Raw genomic sequence first — 22,352 nt, forward strand, 5'->3', positions numbered from 1 at the left:
TTGTACTCCTTCCAAAAAGAATTAAATAAATTTAATTCAACATATTTCATAAATGACTTGTGGCAATTATATTGTTAAGCATTATTTTCAAATATTTGTCTGAGAATTTTAATAATCAGAAAGAAGAGATCAACTTTGGAAATTACGAAACAAATAAGCTTGTTTGGTGCTATGAATGCAGAATGAGATTATTTATAAATAAAGGGGAAACTTATAAAAACAAAGTTTGATGAAACAAAGCAAGGGAAAAAAAAGTGAACTTAGTAAATTTGTTTATACTGAAGTTACGTACACAGTAGATTTTAACCAAAGACAATCTGGCCTTAAAGCATTCCAGAGGAGTATTTTTATACTAAATGAGGCAAGAAGCACATGTAGTTAAAAGGTATACAGTGTTAACTGGTAAACCTCTCCAAGTAGCAATATTAATATAAATATACTCTTGAAAGTAAACATTATACTTATGTAGGGTTACTGGTTTCAGAAAATGTTTACAAGTGTTATATCCCTTCAGTGAGTACTGTTGATTTAAAAAAGTTCAACAATGAAAATCCTTTAACAACTTTTGTTGAATTTGCAGTATACAAATAGTTTTATGATACAGTAACTGAAAACCCCATTATGCTCTTAATTTTTCAGTAACTTAGTTGGAATGATTATTTTTTCTTAACAAACTTTTTTGATACAGCATTTGGATTAATCCTCCTCCTCCCAGCTCCAATTCTGTTGTCACGAATGTTTAAGTTAGCAGCTCTGCTGTAAATGTCATTCTCCACAAAGGGAGAAATCCCAGCAATGTAATCTGGGTCAAAGACATTTGTCTTCTGTCTAGCCTTTTTGGATAGTCGTTGCTGAGGAAAGCTTTGGTCTTCAGTCAAATGTGGATTATTGCCATGTTTCCCACCATGTGGTAACGGGAGAGAATACTATAAGACAAAAAAGAATGAACAGGATATTTATGACATAAATGCATCTTACCAGACAAGATATTTGCAATTGGTTTTAAAAATATGGTCAACTAGTTTACCAAAGAAAATGTTACTCCTATTTGTTATTTTTTGTTTCTTTCCTACATTCCACACTAGCTTTTACTCCAACATGTTGGAAGGGATCTTCCACTACTTCCTCCCCTGTCCTACTACAAAATCAGAAAGGAAGATTTTGTTGGTAAACGTTCATCAACTCCCCTTTGGATTACTTTGATTAAAGCAATCAGGATAACAATGAAGTGGGTGTGGGAAATTTCCAGTAATCAAAGAACTGATTTACATTCTCTCCTACATATTATTGAATAACAATCCAGTGGAACAACTGCATATTACTGGGGGCAATAATTAAACAATACAAATTAAAAATTATAGGAGATGAACTTTGGCAGTGTTTGGTCTAATGATTATAGAACTTTAAAGAGGATCACATGAGATGAATAAGAATAGTTTTTTTCCAGTGCAATTTCAGTAATGATTTCACTAACATCTATGTTTCACTTTCAATTATATAAACTGCACCACCAACAAACAATCTTTGTAAGAGCATAAAGGGATGGAACAGAAGAAGTTTGTTACCATCACAAATGTGTGTCACATTCAATAATATAAATGTCAAGAAGCTACTAAATGTGTTTAATTGGGTGTTTTGATGGTGGGTTTTAAAACAAAACAAAGAGCAACCTACCCTCAATCCTCGTGCATTCAACACTTTTGGGTTTTTTGAGAAATGCATGTGAATACTGCCATCTTCACTTACAGTCACTGCAACCTTTTTCAGTGTCTTGTTACCACAGCTTGGGCAGAACGTCTTGTTCATATCAGTTGTGGTCCTGGCAGAAGCCAACCAGAGAGAAACATTTACACAATACTGGTTTCCAACAATCTTCATTGTGCTTTCTGATTTTGGGAGCATTTCAGCATCAGTCCACACCCCAAATTTCCGTCCACAAACCATTGATTCGGAAACACATAGAAGCGTCTCATATGATAATAAAATAACATTCCTTAATTAATGTGAGATTCAAGCTAAAGAACAACACTGATCCAGTGAGGATACATAGCAGGTACTTTCACTATCTTTACTCAGCAATTATATGACATTGACTGTAGAGACAGTGTCAGAGATTCAGAGAAAAAAAACCTTTGACACACTTAAAAATCCATTAAACTACTGCAATTAATAATGGATTTGGGTTAAATTTAGTCAAAGACTGATTGGTACTTGGCATAGGAGATTTTCATTTGGAACACTATGTTGGAAGTGGGGTTGAGGGTTTATTCTATGTTTCTGGCTTGTGGAAGCTGTTCATTTACCAAATGTCCTCAGTTTTCCACATATCCTCTCAAAATGTTCAATTTCTTTATTATTATGTATTACTTCAGCCATTTCACCACCTCCTGATTTCCAATTAAGCACTCATCGATAGTCACAAGTGAGGTGCCAAAAAACTGGAGATTGGCTAACATTGTGCCACTATTTAAGAAGGGCAGTAAGGACAGGCCATGAAACTATTGACAAGTGAGCCTGATGTCAGCAGTGGGCAACTTTTTGGAGTGAATCCTGAGGGACAGGATGTACATGTATTTGGAAAGGCAAGGACTGATTAGGAATGGTCAACATGGCTTTGTGCATGGGAAATGATGTCTCAAAGTTGACTGAGTATTTTTGAAGAAGTAACAAAGAGGTTTGATGAGGGCAGAGCAGTGCACATGAGCTTTATGGACTTCAGTAAGGCATTTGTAAAGGTTCCCATGGGAGACTGGTTAGCAAGGTTAGATCTCATGGGAGAACTAACCATTTGGAGATAGAACTGGCTCAAAGGGTGGTGGTGGAGGGTTGCTTTTCAGACTGGAGGCCTGTGACCAGTGGAGTGCCACAAGGATCGGTGCTGGGTCCAATACTTTTCATAATTTATATAAATGATTTGGATGTGAGTATAAGAGGTATAGGTAGTAAGTTTGCAGATGACACCAAAATTGGAGGTGTAGTGGACAGTGAAGAAGGTTACCTCAGATTACAATGGGATCTTGATCAAATTAGCCAATGGGCTGAGAAGTGGCAAATGGAGTTTAATTCAGATAAATGCAAGGTGCTGCATTTTGGGAAAGCAAATCTTACCATGATTTATTCACTTAATGTTAAGGTCCTAGGGAGTGTTGCTGAACAAAGAGACCTTGGAGTGCAGGTTCATAGCTCCTTGCAAGTGGAGTCGCAGGTAGATAGGACAGCAAAGGCAGCACTTGGTATGCTTTCCTTTATTGGTCAGGAGTATGGAGTACAGGAGTTGGAAGGTCATGTTACAGCTGTATAGGACATTGGTTAGGCCACTACTGGAATATTGTGTGCAATTCTGGTTCCCTTCCTATCGGAAGGATGGTGTGAAACTTGAAAGGGTTCAGAAAAGATTTTTACAAGGATGTTGCCAGGGTTGAGGATTTGAGCTGTCGGGTGAGGTTGAGTAGGCTGGGGCTGTTTTCCCTGGAGTGTCGGAGGTTAAGAGGGTGACCTTATAGAGGTTTATCAAATCATGAGGGGCATGGATAGGATAAATAGACAAAGTGTTTTCCCTGGGGTGGGGAGTCCAGAACTAGAGGGCATAGGTTTAGGGTAAGAGGGGAAAGATATAAAAGAAACCTAAGGGGCAATGGTTTTCACAGAGGGTGGTACGTGTATGGAATGAGCTGCCAGAGGAGGTGGTGGAGGCTGGTACAATTGCAACATTTAAAATGCATCTGGATGGGTATATGAATAGGAAAGGTTTGGAGGGATATGGGCCAGGTGCTGGCAGGTGGGATTAGATTAGGTTGAGATATCTGGTCGAAGTTGGACAAAAGGGTCTGTTTCGAAGTTGTACATCACCATGACTTTCTGAAGTATCTTCTCTTATCTATATCTGCCCTTTTTTCAATATTATTCATCTGTAATATCTTTCAGTTAAGACAAAGGGTTCACATACATGACATGAGCTCTGTTCTCCAAATGCTGGTCAATCTGCTGACAGCTTCTGATTTCCAACTGCAGTTTGTGCATCTTTGGCAGTAGGACATGTATTTATCCACCGAATTACCCTTGAGATACCCAAGTTTTGATCATTGTGGTATAGTTTCAGATTCTTGAAAAGCATTCCAATGTACAACTGATCAACACTTACTTAAAACACGCATGGCACCGCAAAATGTAGTTTCGTGCTTGTTTTATAAGCATTCCTTTTAATGAAATCACATGGAGCCCCATCTGAATAAGGACATTCTAAGAAATAAACAAAGGACTTGGATTTAGCATAGCACATTATAAGATAGGCAAAAGTGACGGCCAACATACATTTAGATTACTATAGAGCACAAGTCAATTGTTTAAGTGTGCGGCTCCTTTAAGCTTTGTGTGCAACTATCACAAATGGTAACTCAGAGGGGGTGGCTCTCATAGGGACTTTTCTGTTGCTGCAAAGTTTAGAAGGAATGTTGGCATTCCAATACTAAAATATATCTGTTCTGGTGATTTGGCAGACAGAAAACACTGGCCAAGAAACCACAAAAAATAAAATGTATAATAAAAATTTCAGTAATCACTATGTAAAATATGTGTACTTAGAATACTGTGACGATGCTGTCACTTTTAAAAAGGGTTATTTTGTCCTAATGTTTTTTTTGAAGAGAGGTTGTAAAGGCAGAGGTGCCAAAGTGGCCAGGCACCAGTCTCAATTCATAGTGTTTTTTTGTTAAAAACACACAGTTTAACAATGGAAGGGGAGAGGCCAGTTCTCCCAGTTCAGTTCCAGTTTTTTTTAAGCTGTAGCAGTCACAAGACATGAGTATTATTAGAACAGTTGCTAACTTCCGTTAAAGATTGCTAACTGACCTTCTCCGAAATCTCTCTCATTGCTCCCTTCTGGATTGGACTCCTGTCTGTAAGAACCTGTGTTTGAATTTACCTTTTTGCCAAGGGGTGTGTTTATGGGATGTTATTATATTGGAGCAGTTAGTTAAGATGGTGTAGAGATCGGTTAAGTTTTCCAATAATTGTTATTCTAAATTCCACTTTCTTCTATTCATATTTCAACTATAACGTTTAAATAAATTCTCTTTTGCTTAAAGCCAAGTGGTTTGACCAGTTGCATCACACTTTCATCACTTCATATCTACCTTGAAAATAAGAAAATGTTAGGGTCGAGGCTACCTTCTTAAAAATACTGAGTGTTCTGGCCTGGTCCATAACAATACTAATGTAGTCACTGCATATCGGCACAAATTTCAGTGTGGTAATCTTTCTTCATCATTGTCACCTTTAATACCTCTACCCAAATCTTGAATTCATTTTATTTTTTTCCTTCAAATCAGCCATGATCTATTGAATGATGGAGCAGGTCACAGCCCACTACTGTTCCTAATTCATATGGTCACATTTGACTCTAGTGGGCTTTACTGCCATCTCTACTATTATTTGATGTTGGTACATTCATCAGCTCAGTCATATCACATGGAAACAGACCCTTCAGTCCAACCTGTCCCTGCTGATCAAACATCCTAATCTGACCCTAGACCCATTTGCAGTATTTGGCCCATAACCTTCTAAATCCTTCCTATTCATATACTCATCCAGATGCCTTTTAAAATGTTCTAATTGCACTAGCCTCCAACATTTTCTTTGGCAACTCATTCCATACACACAACCTCTATCCATGCCCCTCATGATTTTATAAGTCTCTCTGAGGACATCCCTCAGACTCAATGACAAGCTTAAAATTGTTTGACAATTTTGCAACGATAACAGAGTAACATGGAGGTTTTTTGGCACGAGCATAACAATCAGGTTTTCTACTAAATAGAAACCTAAAGCAGGAAAAAAAATCTATTACCTGCATGGAAAAATCTGTAGTCATACAACCAACTTTGACATTTGCCGTCATCTCAGAGCAGCCCATATCTTGGCGGATTTGCTGAATATTATTGGGTGTTATCCACCCATCGTCATCATCTTTTTCCTCATCTCCTTTACTTTCATACAGTTCTTCTTGGTGTTGCTCAAGTGAAGTCTCACTTGAAGTACAGAAATTCTCTTTGTTCTATTAAGCAATACAGATTAGCACACCAGTTACTGGTAAGCAAATTACATTCAAAATATCTAGATTTGTTTCTCACTTACTAAGGAGAGTCTGAATTGTATGCTACCATTAATTTATTTAAATAACACAATAAAACCAAAAGCTAAATACTGTTAAATTAAATGCTGAAAATGCTAAAAACGCTCAGTAGTTCAATGCTTCATATCAATGACCTGACATCAAATTACCAGCTTACCAAAAAGTCTTGCAGATCTTCTTCGATGCTTGGTAGTGGATTTCTCCAATAATTAAAGGTACTGAATTCTGATGCATCAGCCACAGGCACTTCACTAGAATGTTTTGTTCTACTTGGATGGCAAGCTTCCTCTGATCCTAAAGAGAGTGAACAATCTTCCTTTGGGCAATCTTGTTCTGAATGGTGCTGCATAAAAATAATTTTCATTGTATTCATGTAAACATGTAAGTAACAAAACTGCTGAAAACAAAAATTTCTAAATCACTATTTTCAACACTGGGAAGAAGAAGTGATATAGGTTTGACTGAATCAGCAAATCAATGTAATTGCAACTGACTCAGATTCAAACAATTTCAGATTGAAACTAGAATGGATATGTCGACACGAGTAATACTACATTTTAGGTTGAAGTTTGTTTGCAGTAGCTAGCTGTTTTGATAAATTGACCAATCTTAAAATTCTATTTCTGCAATTTCTCCCTGCTCTTCAATGTCCTTTCCCCATTCTGAAGGAGGTAACTCATTTGAGTTTAGCAATCTATGGACAGTTTTGTTCCACAAATATAGAGAGATTATTTGAATGTGGAGGCCGTAGTAGTGAAATAGGTTTCTGTCTTCACTCATCTTTAAACATAGAAGGTCTTTGTATTCTGGTGTCCAACACATTAGCCCTGTTTGAAGAAGCTAACTCAGCATTTTCAGGCAATCAAACCAAAGCCAGCTGGCCTGTGTGGTGGCTCTGTGTGTTACAATGGCAAGGGAGATAGTTGTGAACTGCTTTATGACAAGAAATCCATAGATTAACCTGAAATAACAATCTATTCTAAACAATTATTCTGATTCAGTATTACGTTTCTCTCAACTGCCAACTTTTTGTTGTCTTCCTCTTCATTTCTCTTTGTCCCAGTTTCCATTTCCAGCTTCCAATTTTAATTAATGAGTCTTTTTTTGCAACCAGTAGGGTCTCTACCCCAGAGTCAGAAGTTCCAGGTTCAAGTCCCACCCTAAGACTTGATGGTTAAGAAAAAAAGTGCATTTATAACGTGGACAAATGGACTGAGTAACAACTTGCAAACCCTTCTTACAAGAGATTCTCGGTCAGCTACATGACAGAAAGAACACTGGACCCTGAACTGTTGCAATTCATAGATCCATACAATGTAATTTTTATCTCGTGGTGTAGTGCTAGCTTGCCTAGCTCTGAGCCACTAAGCCTGGGTTCAAATCCCACCCGTTCCAAATGTGTATCATAACATGTCTGAACAGATTGTTTAGAAATATGTATTAAATGCAAACAAACAAAGAACTGCAGATGTTGTAATTATCAGAAACAAAAACAGAAAAAGCTAGAAATTCTCAGTTCTAAAGAAGAGTCTTGGATCTGGAACATTAACTCTGATTTCTCTCCAAAGATGCTGCCAGTCATACAGTCACAGAGATTTACAGCACAGAAACAGACTCTTGGTCCAAATCATCCATGTCGACCAGATATCCTAACCTAAACTACACATATTTGTCAGCACTTGGCCCATATCTCACGAAACGCTTCCTATTCATATACCCATCCAAATGCCTTTTAAATGTTGTAATTGTACCAGCCTCCACCATTTCCTCTGGCAGCTCATTCCATATACACACCACCCTCTGCGTGAAAAAGCTGTCCCTTAGGTCTCTTTTAAATCTTTCCCATCTCACCCTAAACTTATGCCCTCTAGTTCTGGACTCGCCCACCCATGGGAAAAGACCTTGTTTACTTAGCCTATCCACGTCCCTCATGATTTTATAAATCTCCATAAGGTCACCCCTCAGCATCCAACACTCAAGGAAAAACATCCCCAACCTATTTAACCTCTCCCTATAGCTGAAATCCACCAACCCCAGCAACATTCTTGTAAGTCTTCTTGAATCCTTTCAAGTTTCACAACATCCTTCCAATAAGAGGGAGACCAGAGTTGTACGCAATATTCCAAAAGTGGCCTAACTAATGTTAGTTAGTTACAGGCGCAACACGACTTCCCAACTCCTATATGCAAAAAAGGCAACTATACTAAACACCTTCTTCACTATCCAAACTAGCTGCTACTCCACTTTCAAGGAACTATGAACCTGTACTCCAAGATCTCTTTGTTCAGCAACACTTCCCAGGATCTTACCATTAAGTGTATAAGTCCCGCTCTGATGTGCCTTTCCAAAAGAAAGCATCTCACATCACGCTGAGATTTCCATCAATTTCTGCTTTTGTTTCATATAAAAGTGTGTGCTGCCACAGCAACAACTCGGGTGAACAATTATACCACAGTGAACAATATTTAGTTAATAGCTCAGTTACACACATTCAATACTAATGAGTATACATCTCACTCAAAAACTGTAGAAACATGTATATGTGAAGAGGAGTGTGCTGATTGTTGGCACACAAATTCCAATTGGTAGAATTTTTTAGTTCTTTTGAACAGAAAGACTTACATATACTGCACTTGTTTAAACTCAACAAACAGAGCTCAATCATTCTCCGGTCTTTTTCTCATTTCTCTCATCTAATTAACATCTTGACCTATTTAATGTTTAAAAATGACTTTGTGTTTAACTGTCAATCAAATTCAGACTGTTGCACATTCTTTGAAAACATCCCTTTAACGACTAGTCAATCAAATGAGCAAAGTCCATTTGCCAAACAATCAGCACTCCCTGCTCAGATGGTATGAATCTGTTTCCTTGTTAAACTGGTATTCTTGTGTATTGCCCTGATAGTTGTCAGATTAAAAAAAACTTTGACAAAATCTGGTTTTTCTAGCAATACTCCGGTTCTTTCTGCACTGCTCTCTGGGAATTAGGAATAAAGTATATACAAAACTGTCAATGCTAACTCCTAGAAATACAGTTCATAAATTCTTTACATGATTATAAACTGTGCATTTTTTTTTTACCTTGGATGGCAGATGAAAGCCTGCTATGTCGATCAGTGACTCTGGGTGTCTTAAAGTGGTACTCACTTCAACCTAACCAAATAAAGCAAGAACAAATTGGATTTTCAAGAATTATCAATTTTGTTTGTTCCACTGGCAAGTACATCTATTTAAATGTTTCTGTTGCACAAAATATTGGAAGAGAGACATATTTTAACCACTTTTATATCAACACAGTAATTCTCTTCAGATTTTTGACAAGCAACATGTACCAAATACGCACAGGCATTAGTCAATGTGTACAAGAGACTTAAATCCATGTTTCTGTTTCGCACCTTTGATTTTGGGCTTAATGTTAATTTTTTCAAGTTCATTAACGGTATGTGGGCATCATTGGCTAGGCCAGCTTTCAATGGCCTTCCCTAATTTCCCAGGTGGCAGTTAAGAATCAAGCACATTACTATGGGTTTTGGGTTACATGTAGGCTAGACCAGGTAAGGATGCCAGATTTCCTTTGCTAAAGGCTTTAGTGAACCAGATGGGTTTTCCAACAATTAACAATGGCCATCATTTGTCTTTCAGATTTTATTGAATTCAAATTCCATCATTATCCATGGCAGGGTTCGAACACGACAACCCAGACCATTATCTAGGTCTTTAGATTAACAGTCCAGCAATAATACCACTAGACCATTGCCTTCCAGCACAGCTGGAGGAGAAGCTTTTTTGAAATTGATTCTGCAAACCTGTATGTTAGATTTCCACTTAAAATACTCAGCAAGGTTGATTGACTGAAGGATTAAAGACCCAACTGGACTTTTCCTGCTCATCAATTTCATATTGGATATCATTTTTTAGAATCTCAAAATAATTTGCTATATTCAAATATGGGCAACACAGCTTAGCATTCTGCTAAATCTATTTGTGTACCCAGTATATGCTCCTCAAAACAAGTATCAGCTGTACAAAAATGAAACAGTTCTATCCTGTGCAATCTCAGCTGATGGTAATAAATCAATTCCCAAAGTAAAACCTGACCAGATAGATCAGAAGTTAATTTTTTTGTGGTCAGCTACTCTGGTGGCTAGTTAAGTGTATTCACACAAGGTTACAAGAATGCAAAGAACACAAGATGATCACGCACATAAAAACAAAAGACAAAAGCTATATATGACAGTTGAGAAAGATCTTAATAAAAAACAACATATTTAAGATCTTTCTTAAGTTAAACAAAATATTTTTGAGGAACAGGTTGAAATTTATGTCTTACAGATACTTAAATCCTCGAGAAATGTCACACTTATCCAAACCCAAAATTCTCACTTAACAGGCTCAGTCTGATTCTCCTTCTTGGACTTTTGGGGTAACCTTACAATTTATTTCCAGTTCTGCTGACCCAAATCATCAGCCAGTTCTGACAATTTGAAGACTTCTATGCAAATACTCACAGTTTCGAATCACTCTGAACTATAAAACACTTTTGCTCGGATGAGTGTTCTGCTAGGAATCTTAAACTGAACCTCTGATTCTTCTATTCTCAAGTCAAAAACTATAATTAGTGGCTCTGGATCTGTTTTCTCTGCATGCAATAAATTTAGCAATGAAAACATTCCATAAAACTTAATAGTACAGGTATTCTGCTAGGCACTTGCCTGATTCACATGCTTACTTGGAACTGACATATTTAAGTTATGTTCCAAATGACTTTGACCTGTCTTTCATAAAAAGGAAAAGGCTCCACTGAACTGAAGGCAAAAGCCATTTGCCTCTACCTTACAAATCCAAATTTCAAATATAATAGCAGTATTTTATACATCTTTATCACAGCAGTCATTTAAATGTACTACAGTAAACTGCTCTATATTTTCCATAATATGGCAAAGTCTCTGCAGTCACTTTGTCTCAAATTGTTACTGGTCAGATAGTAATACAGACAGCCCATCAGCAAGTAATCTTCACATGACAAATTACTTACTTTTTGTGCAGGTTCTTTCTTCAAGTGGCCAATTCCCACAAATTCAGCTTCAAGCTGATAGGTTAATGCCAGAACCTTAATGTCAGTTGCTGAGAGGCTAGGGTAATCTCCAGTTTGTTTGGAAAACTCAGTCACTGTGAAGACATTTAAAAAAAAAAAATAATGTTTGAATCTTATGACCAAACTGGTGTTTGTACAATACATTTCACAAACTTAGGACTGCCCCTGATATAGTTTTGAAGTGTATGTCAGCAAGTTCACCATTTGATCTCTATATAGCAAGGTTCCACAAACAGCAATGAGACTCTTTTGCTGACTTTGGTGCTCACAACCCTGGGAGAATTTCATGTCTTTCACCAAATAGAAATTTGGGATTTTTAAGTTTTATTGAAGTAGTGATTCTCAAAGTGTATCTGTGAGCGTCCTCCAGATGATCTCTAAAATGGGTCTAAAACATAACTCACTGAAATGCAATCCCAGGGCTGAACCTGTATGACATTGGGTCAAAATCCTAATTCCCATATAACCAGACGGTTTCTCACATGTGCAATATGGCATCGTTAGTGTAAGATCTGAGAATGGAGTTTTAAAAGCAATATTTACACTACTGTTACAATATGTAACCAAGAGATCGATTTTCTAATAGGTGGGGCTGAACATAAATAAAATGAACTGGCTGAATGTGGAGCCCAGAATAAGGCGGACGCTTTCCAGCTTGAATCCAGATATTAGCTCATTGGTATCTCAAAGGCATTCTGCCTGTTAATTCTGATGGATTTTTTTGTGTTGTCTATAAATGGCAAGTGGGCCCGTCCAGTGAATAGTCTGTGAGATCTTTTGACTTCCTAAGTAATTCTCCACCCACCGGACACTGGCCTATAGGGTTATGTGAAGCCACCTTCCGAGTAACAGATTTGTCAGATTCTAGGTTGGCGGGATTACCCGATGGGGAGATACTGAGGAGGCTGGTCATATATTCTCAAGAGTTCAGGATAGGTAAAAGGTGAACTCATTGAAATATACAAGATTCTTAGATGGCCCAAATGGGTCTGGGTGAATGCAAGAAGGATGCTTCCTGTGGCTGCGCACAGGGAAGGAGGGGGTTCTCAGAATAAGGGATAAGTTATTTGGGACAAAGGTCAGGAAGGATGCCTTCAATCAGAAGGTTCCCTTTGAAATTATCTGCCCCAAGAAGTTATAGAGGATTAGACATTGAGTACCAGTATGCCCAAGATAGAAATTGATAAATTTCCTTATATTAAAAGATACCTGAGAATATGGAGATAGTGCAGAAAAATGGTGAGGCAAAATCGGGAGTCTCAGTGAATGGGATAGCAGATTGAAAGGCCAAATGACCTATTTCGGCTCCTATTTAACTATGTGCTTATTGCTTGGTTTTTGTATCGTTTTTAAGATTGATCAATTTCCATCTCAGGGAAGATGCTTCAAGTCCTAGCACTATCTGAACCAACAAACCTCTGCCACTAGATGCAGCCCTTCAATGCAAGTTCTGTTTCAATGACAAAGGTAGCTGCCTCAGATCAATAGTTAAGTGAGGCCTGTATCAGATGTTTGGTCTGCAACATGGTCTTTAGTTTGGATTTGGATTACTGGTTGGTAACGGAACGAAGTCCAAATACTGATTCAGTGAGAAATGGTGAGAGTCTTTTAGTGAGAAGTGGTGAGTCTTTCATTGGGTTTTATCACGACAGTGTGGGGTTAGTATCTAGTGATACATGGTGAAGACACGTAGCCAGACAAATTTTCAAAGGAACAATTTTATTTTCAGAATGGTCACTGAAGGGTGACTGGACCCAAAATGTTAATTCAGCTCTCTCTCCACAAATGCTGTCAGACCTGCTGAGCAATTCCATCAATTTCTTTCAGTGTTAATGAAGAACTACCTGCACTACATAATTAAAGAGTTTTCTTTCCTTCACTATAGAAATTAATTTTGCTAAAAATCAAACAAAATAAGCAAACACTTTAGCATGCATTTATAAAAGAAATGAAGGTTTTATCATTTATCTTTACACAATAAAGCCCCCCGCCCCCTCCATATTTGGTGGGTGGTGGTGAGGGATGCTCAAACAACTCACCATGTCGAATATATTCGGGGAATGGTTCCTTAAAATGCAGCTGATAAGGCAAAACTGCCAGTCTTCGCTTAGTTTCTTTGTCTCGTATTTCATTCACAACTTCCTTTAATGTGTAGACATTTTTTCCAAATTCCTAAAGTCAATAAGATTAACATGTATAATGCAAAAAAACTAGCAACTTGGTTAATTTTGTTTTAAAAATCAAACATTGTTCATTCAGCTCATGCTCAAAGGAAAAAATTAAAATGTCTTAATTCATTTTGCTTAACACTTCCTACAAAATCTGAGAGCTTAGAATTCATAGCAAGTTTTGAGAAGATTTGTAGCTCAGGTTGAGGTTCTGGATGTAGATTTGCTCGCTGAGCTGGGAGATTCATTTCCAGACGTTTCATCACCCTACTAGGTAACATCTTCAGTGGGGCTCAGGCGAAGCAGCGTACACGATTCCTGCTTTCTATTTATATGTGTGGGCTTCTTTGGGTTGATGATGTCATTTCCTGTTCTTTTTGTCAGGGTGATGGTAGATGAGGTCTACCTCAATGTGTTTGTTGATAGAGTTCCAACCAGAACAGGAAATGACATAATCACAGGAAATAACATCAGCACAGGAAATGGCATCACCAACCCAAAGGCACCTAAACATATAAATAGAAAGCAGGAATCATGTACGCTGCTTCACCTGAGGCCCATCGAAGATGTTACCTAGTAGGATGACGAAATGTCTGGAAATGAACCTCCCAGCTCAGCGAGCAAACTACATCCAGCTTAGAACCCATTTCAAAATACCCTTTGTTGCAGATGAGTGGAGGGCAACATTAAGACAACTGAGTACAGATTGACATGAGGGATCTCTGTGAAGAGAAGGGTGCTCTCAATGTCCATCTCAACTCTTCTCCCTCAACTATTATCAAACACAAATGCATCTCTTTTGCTATTTGTGCTATGTTGCTCTAAACAAATTAAAGTCCACATTTGCCTATGTGAACTTTTTCAAAGTTGTACACAGGACATGGCTAAATGCTTTACAATTGAAACATTTACAATTTTTTGCCATAACATTTCTCCTTGACATTTTTTTTTAAGAACATACTTGCTTCTTGTACTCCAGCATCCCATTCTTGCATCTGTTTGTTTTTCATGATTTATCACTATTTTGACATTAAGCTTAGAAAAACAGAATATTATTTTTACTTGATTTCCAAGCACCAAGAAAGTTAAGGTAATACTCAGCAGGTCGCAGAGCATCTATGGAGCGAGACAAAGAACTAATATTTCACACTGACGATCTTCCACGTTCTGCTGAAAAAGACATCAACTTGAAACAGTTAGCTCCATTCTTTTCTATATAGATCCTGCCAGACTTCCTGAGTATTTACAATATTTTGCATTAGGATGTCGGTTTCCATTTTGTCCTTTCTTATTGGTAGAGAATGAATAAATCACTGGTGTAGTCTGAACACAAATAAATGAACAAACACGACTAGCATTCATGCATTTAGTCTCAACTTAAGTCCCATGTCATGTTAGACAACTTCCAACAAATTACAATATTTCAAATACATTTGGAAATTATGCAGAATTAATGGATTACTATTTTCTCACTCAAAATTGAGTTATGACTTCATATCCTTTAAAAGTCATGGTTTTGTTTTATTCATTCATGGGACGTGGATGTCATTGGCTAGGCCAGTTTTTAATGCTTATCACCTGGTTACGATAGTGGTGAGCTGCTTTCTTGAACCACTGTAATTTTTAGGGCACCCAACACAGTGCCATTAGGAAAGAAATTCCAGGATTTTGACCTAACAGTGAAGGATTGAGAGTACAGCTCCAAGTCAGGTAAGGTGCTCAGACGGTGGTGTTCCCCTGCATCTGCTACCTTTCTAGGTGGGAGAGATTGCAAATTTGGTAGGTGCTGTCAAAGGAGTCTTAGTGATAATTCCATATTGACATTCTACTCAGTAAACATCTGACTGTTCAGTAGTCTGATGACTAATTACATTGTATAATGACTAGACACTGAGTCTAGGATGTACTGATTTGCCAATTTTGAGTGCATGTCTGAAAATGCTATAAATTGCCTCAGCATTTATAAGCAAATGGGAAAAGAAATGGTTTCATCTTACAGTCCGAGTGACAACATTTATGCTTGTGATGTATCTCAGCTTACAGCAGACAATGCAAGCTTCAAAACGTAGATTCATTGAATTGTGCAGCATAGAAATAGACCCTTTGGTCCAACTTGTGCATGCCAACCAGATATTCTAAATTAATCTAGTCTCATTTGCCAGCATTTGGCTCATATCCCTCTAAACCCTTCCTATTCATGTACCTATCCAGATGCTTATTAAATGTTTTAATTTTACCAGTTTCCACCACTTCCTCTGGCAGCTCATTCCATACATATACCACACTATCAAAACGTTGAACCTCAGGTTCCTTTTGTATCTTTCCTCTCTCATCTTAAATCTATGCCATCTAGTTTTGGACTCCCCTACCCTTTGGAAAAAGACCTTGGCTACTCACTCTATCCATGCCCTTCATGATTTTACAAGCCTTTAATGTGACCCCTCAGCTTCCTACGCTCCAAGGAAAATAGGCCCAGACTATTCAGCCTCTCCCTATAGCTCAAATCCTCTAACATCCTAGTCAAACTTTTCTGCACCTTTCAGGTTTAATATCTTTCCTATAGGAGGGAGACCAGAATTGAATGCAATATTCCAGTAGTGGCCTAACCGATGGCCTGTAGAGCTGCAAAATGACATCCTGTCTCCTATCCTCAATGCACTGACCAATAAAGACCAATATGCTAAATGCCTTCTTCACTACCTTGAAAAAAAATGTGTTGCTGGAAAAGTGCAGCAGGTCAGGCAGCATCCAAGGAGCAGGAGAATCGACATTTCGGGCATAAGCCCTTCTTCAGGCTCATGCCCAAAACATCGATTCTCCTGCTCCTTGGATGCTGCCTGACCTGCTGCGCTTTTCCAGCAACCCATTTTTCAGCTCTGATCTCCAGCATCTGCAGTCCTCACTTTCTCCTTCTTCACTACCCTGTCTACCTTTGATTTTACCTTCAAGGAACTATGAACCTGCACCCCAAGGTCTCTTTGTCTGGCAATATCCCCTAGGATCATACCATTAGTATATAATTCCTGCCCGATTTGCCTTCCAAAATACAACACCTCACATATATCCAAATGAAATTGCAAACTTGACAGAAGTCTAATTTGAAAATAAGTCAGTTTTGTTTCTATTTCTTCGTGCAAATCACAATCAATAGATTTATTATAGTAGCAAAATTAAAATGCTGTGCCCCACTTATTTGCATGTCATCCAGATTTGAGAGACTAAAGGCTGCAGCCACATTAATCCATGAGTTTACTATAAAGCAAGGGTGTGTGGACAGACTGGGACCAATTCTGATTCTCAGCGGAATCATTTGCCAAAACCTGGTATCTAAGCCATTCAAATGAAAAAATACCATTCATGAGGTAACAATTAGCCTGGCATCCAAACAATTGTACATCAGGTGAAGTGAGCATTATGCAAGAATAAAATTTGGATCTTAAATGAAAATTCATATTTCACACAAAATGAGGCAATGTGAAATTGAGCTAGAATAAAAATAAACTATCAATAACTTTACCTGAAGCCACCAGGTTACACGTGTGGCAACAGAAGATTGAAAATAAATATCTTTTTCGATAAACTCTTTCATCTTATACCAGAATACTCCAAGGCACTTTTCAGCAATGGCTAATCAATTGGATTCAGTAGCATGAACAGAACTAATAAATCAAAATCAGTAGTTTGGTTTGGAAAACTTTGAGATTAACAACGGGCTGTCACTTGTATCTGACATCGGGCTGAAGATTTATGAAACTCAGCCAAGTGTACAATTGAACCGAATAAATTACACTCACATAATTCCAGTAATTTGAAAATCGTCACCTGTTTCATGGACCGTCAGAAAAGGACGTGTTTCTCAAATCCTTTTCTTTTTGATTTTTTTTTACTGGCTTGCTCACGTTGCCTTAATGTTAACGGTCACGTGTTTAGTAAGAAATCGCTACATTGAATGTTTCGGAACGTTCACAATAACGATGTAGCAAGATTCTAAACGAGAGATTGCAAAGGACAGGAAGAGACTGAGCTCAGTCAGTGCACCCAGGACCTGAGAACATACACAAACAAAACTGCCGATTTTTGTTACCCTATCCACAAAAGCCCTTAGACATGGCTCACCAACCTGGAGCGGCGCGTTCTTTAAAAAAGCCCCGGCATCCGCAACAACATGCTCCACTGTAGAGACCGCCATCTTCCCTTCTAGCACTACCCAATCAACAGCAGCATTACTCAAACTATACTCTTGAATAAACTATCTGTTCATTGGTCAAAACAACAAGTCTAGGCAACCCAACAATTAAACATTGTTGTGTTGCTGTTTGTATTGGTGTTTGTTTTAAATGGACAAAAGTGGGGGTGTGGAATGAAATGTGACAAAAGAACGTAAACAGTATCCAAAAAGATTTGTAAATGGTTTTGGTGTCCAGGAAGTTTAATTGAAGACACAAAATATTGCTTAATGGATCAGAATTATAAATATATTTTGACAGCACATTTATTTATTTAAATCGGCATTAAATTCAGACCAAAAAAGTTATTTTTCAACTCTTGGAAAACGCATTTGTGATTAGTGTAATAAAAACAGGAAAAAAAAGAAAAACAAACTCAAATCTGGCAGCATCCGCGCAGAAAATTAAAATTTTAGGTCGAGTTTCTTTCATTGGAATTGGGTAAAAATTGAGATGCAATAGTAAACACGAGAAAAGGAGGCGATGGGAAAAAGTACAAAGGCATATTCTGTGATCGTGGAAGGCAGGAGAGATTAAATGACAAAAGATTTCACGGTGCAAGGACAGTTAAGGAAGAGTAATGCTAATATTAAACTTTTAAAAACAAGTGAATCAGTGCTTCCGCTGGAGAAAAGTGTTGGTGTATTAATATTTAAAAAGAATGGGTATCGCATCTGCTGCCAAAAAGAGCTATAGGAATGGGAGACGGTGTTGAGGGTGACTGAAGAATGTATCACTCTATTGCACAAGAAATGGTTCCTTTGCAATGTTTAAAGGGAAGCAAAATATTCGTTGCCTGGTGGCATCTGGCATTTCGGACATCTCCTTGGTTGCCCACAATGTGTTACGTTTCTAACTGTTTTCAATTCTGATAGAAGCTCTCTGCTTCCCTGTCCTTACCTTACTGAACACCCTTTCCGTTACCGGCCCAATTCTACAATGATCCTTAAATTAAACGAAAGCAAAATTCAGCGGATGCTGCAATTCTAAACTACAAAAGAAATTGCTGGAAAAAAACTCAGCAGGTCAGGTAGCATAGAATAATAGAATCCCTACAGCGTGGAAACAGGCTCTTCGACCCAACAAGTTGAGGTTTGGAGCTGGGGTGGGGGAGGGGGAGGTGGGGAGGTGGGGAGGCTGGTGGGGTCCGCATTGGTGCCCTGGGGTTGGGGGGTTCTTCCTCCGGGCGTCGGGTGGTGGGGGAGCGGCGGTGGAGGAGACCCAGGACCTATGCTACTTTCTCCCCACCCCCACCCTTCTCTCATTTATCTCTCCACCCTTCAGGCACTCTGCCTCTATTCCTGACGGAGGGCTTTTGCCCGAAACGTCGATTTTCCTGCTCCTCGGATGCTGCCTGAACTGCTATGCTTTTCCAGTACCACTCTAATCCAACAAGTTCATACCGACCCTCCCAGACCCATTCCCTCTACTCGATCTTCCAAGCATCTTGGAGAGGGAACAGGTTAACTTGAAGTTCTGAAAAAGGGTAATTCCGGACTGTAAGCTCTGTTTCTCTCTTTATTTACAGATGCTGCCAGAACTACTGATCTTCCCCAGTACTTTCTGCTTTTATTCGCCTTCTTTTATTTGGGGATGGGGTGGAAGGGTCGTTTCATCGAACAGTTCTAAGGGTTCTGTCACAGTCTGCAGTTTCCGAGCACTCCTCCCTCCCATACAGAGGGGGCGCTGTACCTGGAGGACCGCGGTCACGGTCCGCAGGCGGACGCTTCGAGTGACGCCATCAGCCTGCGCTGTGGTGTTTGTCGCTGTAAAGTTTTTTTTGCTGTGTTGAGTTTCTAATTTTCAGGTGAAAGGAAATATAAGACTCGTCGGAAAGGGAAAAGCCCATGAATTCGCGGAAGTTGCTGGAATCAGGATGAAATTTGCAGGTAAAAGAAAGAATAGCTAAAGAATGGGATCTTCCAGCCTGTTTTGCTGAAGTTTAGAAACCTGTGGGAAGAATCCAGTTTCCTGCTGGGCCTGACAGTGGTTTTACTTTTAAATTTGAGAAATGCTGCATTTCTTTAGTTAAGGTTAGGGGATAGTGGTTGATCATTCTTTCAGTATCCTGCATAAAGAAACTGGCTTGAGTGTTGTGATTTTTCTCTAAATGATGCTGACATCATTTAAAGGAGGTCCCCCACGATGATCTCCTGATTACTTTGTTTCTGGGCAAGCTGGACAAGGGTAGTTTTGTATTGTAAAATCCAGGAAGGTACCATACTTGATTTCTAATTTGTGCAAAACTGAATTGTTTGTAAGAGGGCACCATCATTGGCCTTAGAACATGCAAGACCAAATTTAGCCTGATCTGCCTTTTTGATGGGGCATGCATATTGGTGACCTATGAGGACTAAATTTGAGGAAAAGCTAACTGACATTTACAGTGTAGCCTAACACGTTTGACCACTTGTACCAGAGAATGACTGAGTGAATAGTGTGCACCATAACTTTGTCTTCAAAAACCTGACATTTAGAGCATTGAGATATATAGCATGAAAACAGACCCGTTGGTCTGACTCGTCCATTTCGACCAGATATCCTAAATAAATTGATCACTTCCATTTCCCAGCATTTGGTCTATATCCCTCTAAACCCTTCCTTTTCATATCACCCAACAAGATGCCTTTGAAAGAATTGAGCTGCAGAGAAAGTGGTGAAGGATGCTACAATTGCAACATTTAAAAGACATCTGGATGGGTATATGAATAGAAAGGGTTTACAGGGATATGGGTCAAGTGCTGACAAATGGGACTAGATTAGATTAGGAAACCTGGTTGGCATGACATTGAATCTAAATGTTGCAATTGTACCACCCTCCACCACCTCCTCTGGAAGCTCAGTGCATACCTGCACCACCCTCTGTGTGAAAAGTTGCCCTTGGGTCCATTTTAAATATTTCTCCTCTCACCTTAAACCTATGACCTTTACTTTTAGAGTTCCTCATGCCAAGGGCAATACCTTGTCCATGCCCCTCATGATTTTATAAACCTCAATAAGGTCAGTTCTCAGCCTCTGACGCTCTAGGGAAAATAGCCCCAGTCTATTGAGCCTCTCCCTAAAGCCAAACCCTCGAACTCTGGCAACATCTTTGTAAATCTTTTCTGAACCCTTTCAACTTTCACAACATTATTCCTATAGCAAGAAAACCAGGATTACATGCAGTATTCCAGTCGTGGCCTAACCAATGACCTCCCAACTCCGATACTCAGTGCACTGAGCAATAAAGGCAAGCATACCAAACACCACCTTCACTATCCTATCAACCTGTGACTCCACTTACAAGGAACTCTGAACCTGCATTCCAAGATCTTTGTTCAGCAATGCTCCCCAGGGCCTTCCCACTTAGTGTATAAAGTCTTGCCCTGATATGCCTTTCCAAAATGCATCACCTCACATTTATCTAAATTAAACTCCATCTGCCACTTGGCCTATTGGCCCATCTGAACAAGGTCCTGTTGTGCTCTCAGGTAACCTTCTTCCTTGTCCACTATACCTCCAATTTTGGTGTAATCTGCAAGCTTACTAACCATAACTCCTATTTTCTCATCCCAATTATTTGTAGGACAAGAATGAACAATGTGTCATATAATTTTGAAGTGGAATAATTGGAAAGTATAATTTAGAGTAGAAAGCTACACCATTTGTCTTGATTTTATCACATACAAGTTAGCACATTCAGATCTCTTAGGGCACGATAAAGTTGCAGAGCAATGGCTTTTTATCCTCCTCATCTGTTTATTTCTGCAATGTGTCAGGGTATCCTTGGTTATCTTCTGATTTTTCATCTACATGCTGCATCTTGATGGCTTCATCTGAAAATGCGCTTTAGTTTTCATATAAATGTTGACAATACTGAGCACTTAATCCATTTGCTCTGTTGGATTTGACACATTGCTTTTCCAATATCCATTTTAAATATTGAGAAGACCAATGTCATTATGTTTGGTACCTTGCACCAACTCCAGCCCTCTTGATTGTCAATATCTTATCATTCACAACCTTTTGGTTATATTTTAAACTTCAAAGATGAGTTTCTGACCATGTATATATTTCGTCAACAAGATTACGTACTTTTGCCTTTGTAACATCACCCATCTCCACCTCTGCTTCAGTTAATCTACTGTTTAGATATTCATCCTTACCTTTGCTACTGCTAGAGTTGTTTATTCAAATTGTCTCCTATCTAACAGCTCTTGTTCCAACTTCAGCAAAACTCTGCAGCTTATTTCCTAATACTGTCTCATGTTTTCACATCCATATCCAGTAACGTTTAATTTTTTAAACTCTAATCCTCGTTTTAATTATCATTGCAACCCCAACCCCCATTCTTATTTGTCAGCTGTGGATTATCTGGTAGTGGACTCATCTCTGAATCACAATGTTCTGGACTGAAGTGCCATTCCAGTGCTTGAGCATGAAAACCTATGCTGACACTCCACTGCAGTACTGAGAGAACAATGCACAGTTGGAGATGCTGACTTTCTGATGAGATGTTAAACTAAGTCCCCCATTTGCTGTTTGTGTGAATGTGAAAGATCCCATGAACCTATTTCAAAGACATGGAGAGTTTTTTCCTTTGTCCTGGTTAATATTTATCTCTGTCAAATTAGTGAAAAGCAGGTTATCTGGTGATTATGAAATTGGTGTCTGTAGGAGTTTGTTGATTGCATACTGACTGTCATGTTTCCTACGTTAAAACCATGTTTACACTTCAGTGAAGTACTTAAT

The 22,352-nt window shown here is 38.6% G+C and overlaps 2 protein-coding genes across 4 annotated transcripts in view; one reads left to right on the forward strand and one right to left on the reverse strand.

The window, feature by feature from the left end:
- Window positions 1-53: 53 nt before the first annotated feature.
- Window positions 54-17,628, reverse strand: nob1 (NIN1 (RPN12) binding protein 1 homolog). 2 transcript variants are annotated; one of them, XM_072596028.1, is made up of 10 exons: window positions 17,516-17,556; window positions 17,218-17,382; window positions 13,267-13,399; window positions 11,168-11,301; window positions 9,214-9,285; window positions 6,288-6,473; window positions 5,846-6,052; window positions 4,142-4,239; window positions 1,675-1,819; window positions 54-926 (listed from the first exon to the last, which is right to left on the reverse strand). In XM_072596028.1, exons 2-10 carry the CDS (start codon window positions 17,224-17,226, stop codon window positions 657-659), a joined length of 1,254 nt encoding a protein of 417 aa, XP_072452129.1. In that variant the 5' UTR covers window positions 17,227-17,382; window positions 17,516-17,556; the 3' UTR covers window positions 54-656. The 2 variants fall into 2 exon arrangements, with proteins under 2 accessions (XP_072452129.1, XP_072452128.1); XM_072596027.1 differs by lacking the exon at window positions 17,218-17,382 and having other exon boundaries at window positions 55-926; window positions 17,516-17,628.
- Window positions 17,629-18,846: 1,218 nt separating this feature from the next.
- LOC140496382 (ataxin-1-like) overlaps window positions 18,847-22,352 on the forward strand; it is a 42,731-nt gene continuing 39,225 nt past the window's right edge. For both annotated transcript variants that reach the window (XM_072596029.1, XM_072596030.1), the window contains exon 1: window positions 18,847-19,510. The gene's annotated coding sequence lies outside the window, so the exon portion shown is untranslated. The remainder of the gene's footprint in view (window positions 19,511-22,352) is intronic.

Source organism: Chiloscyllium punctatum, chromosome 26 (genome assembly GCF_047496795.1).
Source record: "Chiloscyllium punctatum isolate Juve2018m chromosome 26, sChiPun1.3, whole genome shotgun sequence".
Taxonomy (NCBI): domain Eukaryota; kingdom Metazoa; phylum Chordata; class Chondrichthyes; order Orectolobiformes; family Hemiscylliidae; genus Chiloscyllium; species Chiloscyllium punctatum.

What these genes read in the sequence shown, in the direction of transcription:
- nob1 (XM_072596027.1), bottom strand. Translation starts at nt 17,584, where the DNA reads ATGGCGGTCTCTACAGTGGAGCATGTTGTTGCGGATGCCGGGGCTTTT. An exon ending in AGAAAGAACCTGCACAAAAA is followed by an intron (nt 9,286 to 11,167) that starts GTAAGTAATTTG and finishes TTATTTGGTTAG; the next exon opens with GTTGAAGTGAGTACCACTTT. An exon ending in TGAATGCACGAGGATTGAGG is followed by an intron (nt 927 to 1,674) that starts GTAGGTTGCTCT and finishes TTTGTCTTATAG; the next exon opens with TATTCTCTCCCGTTACCACA.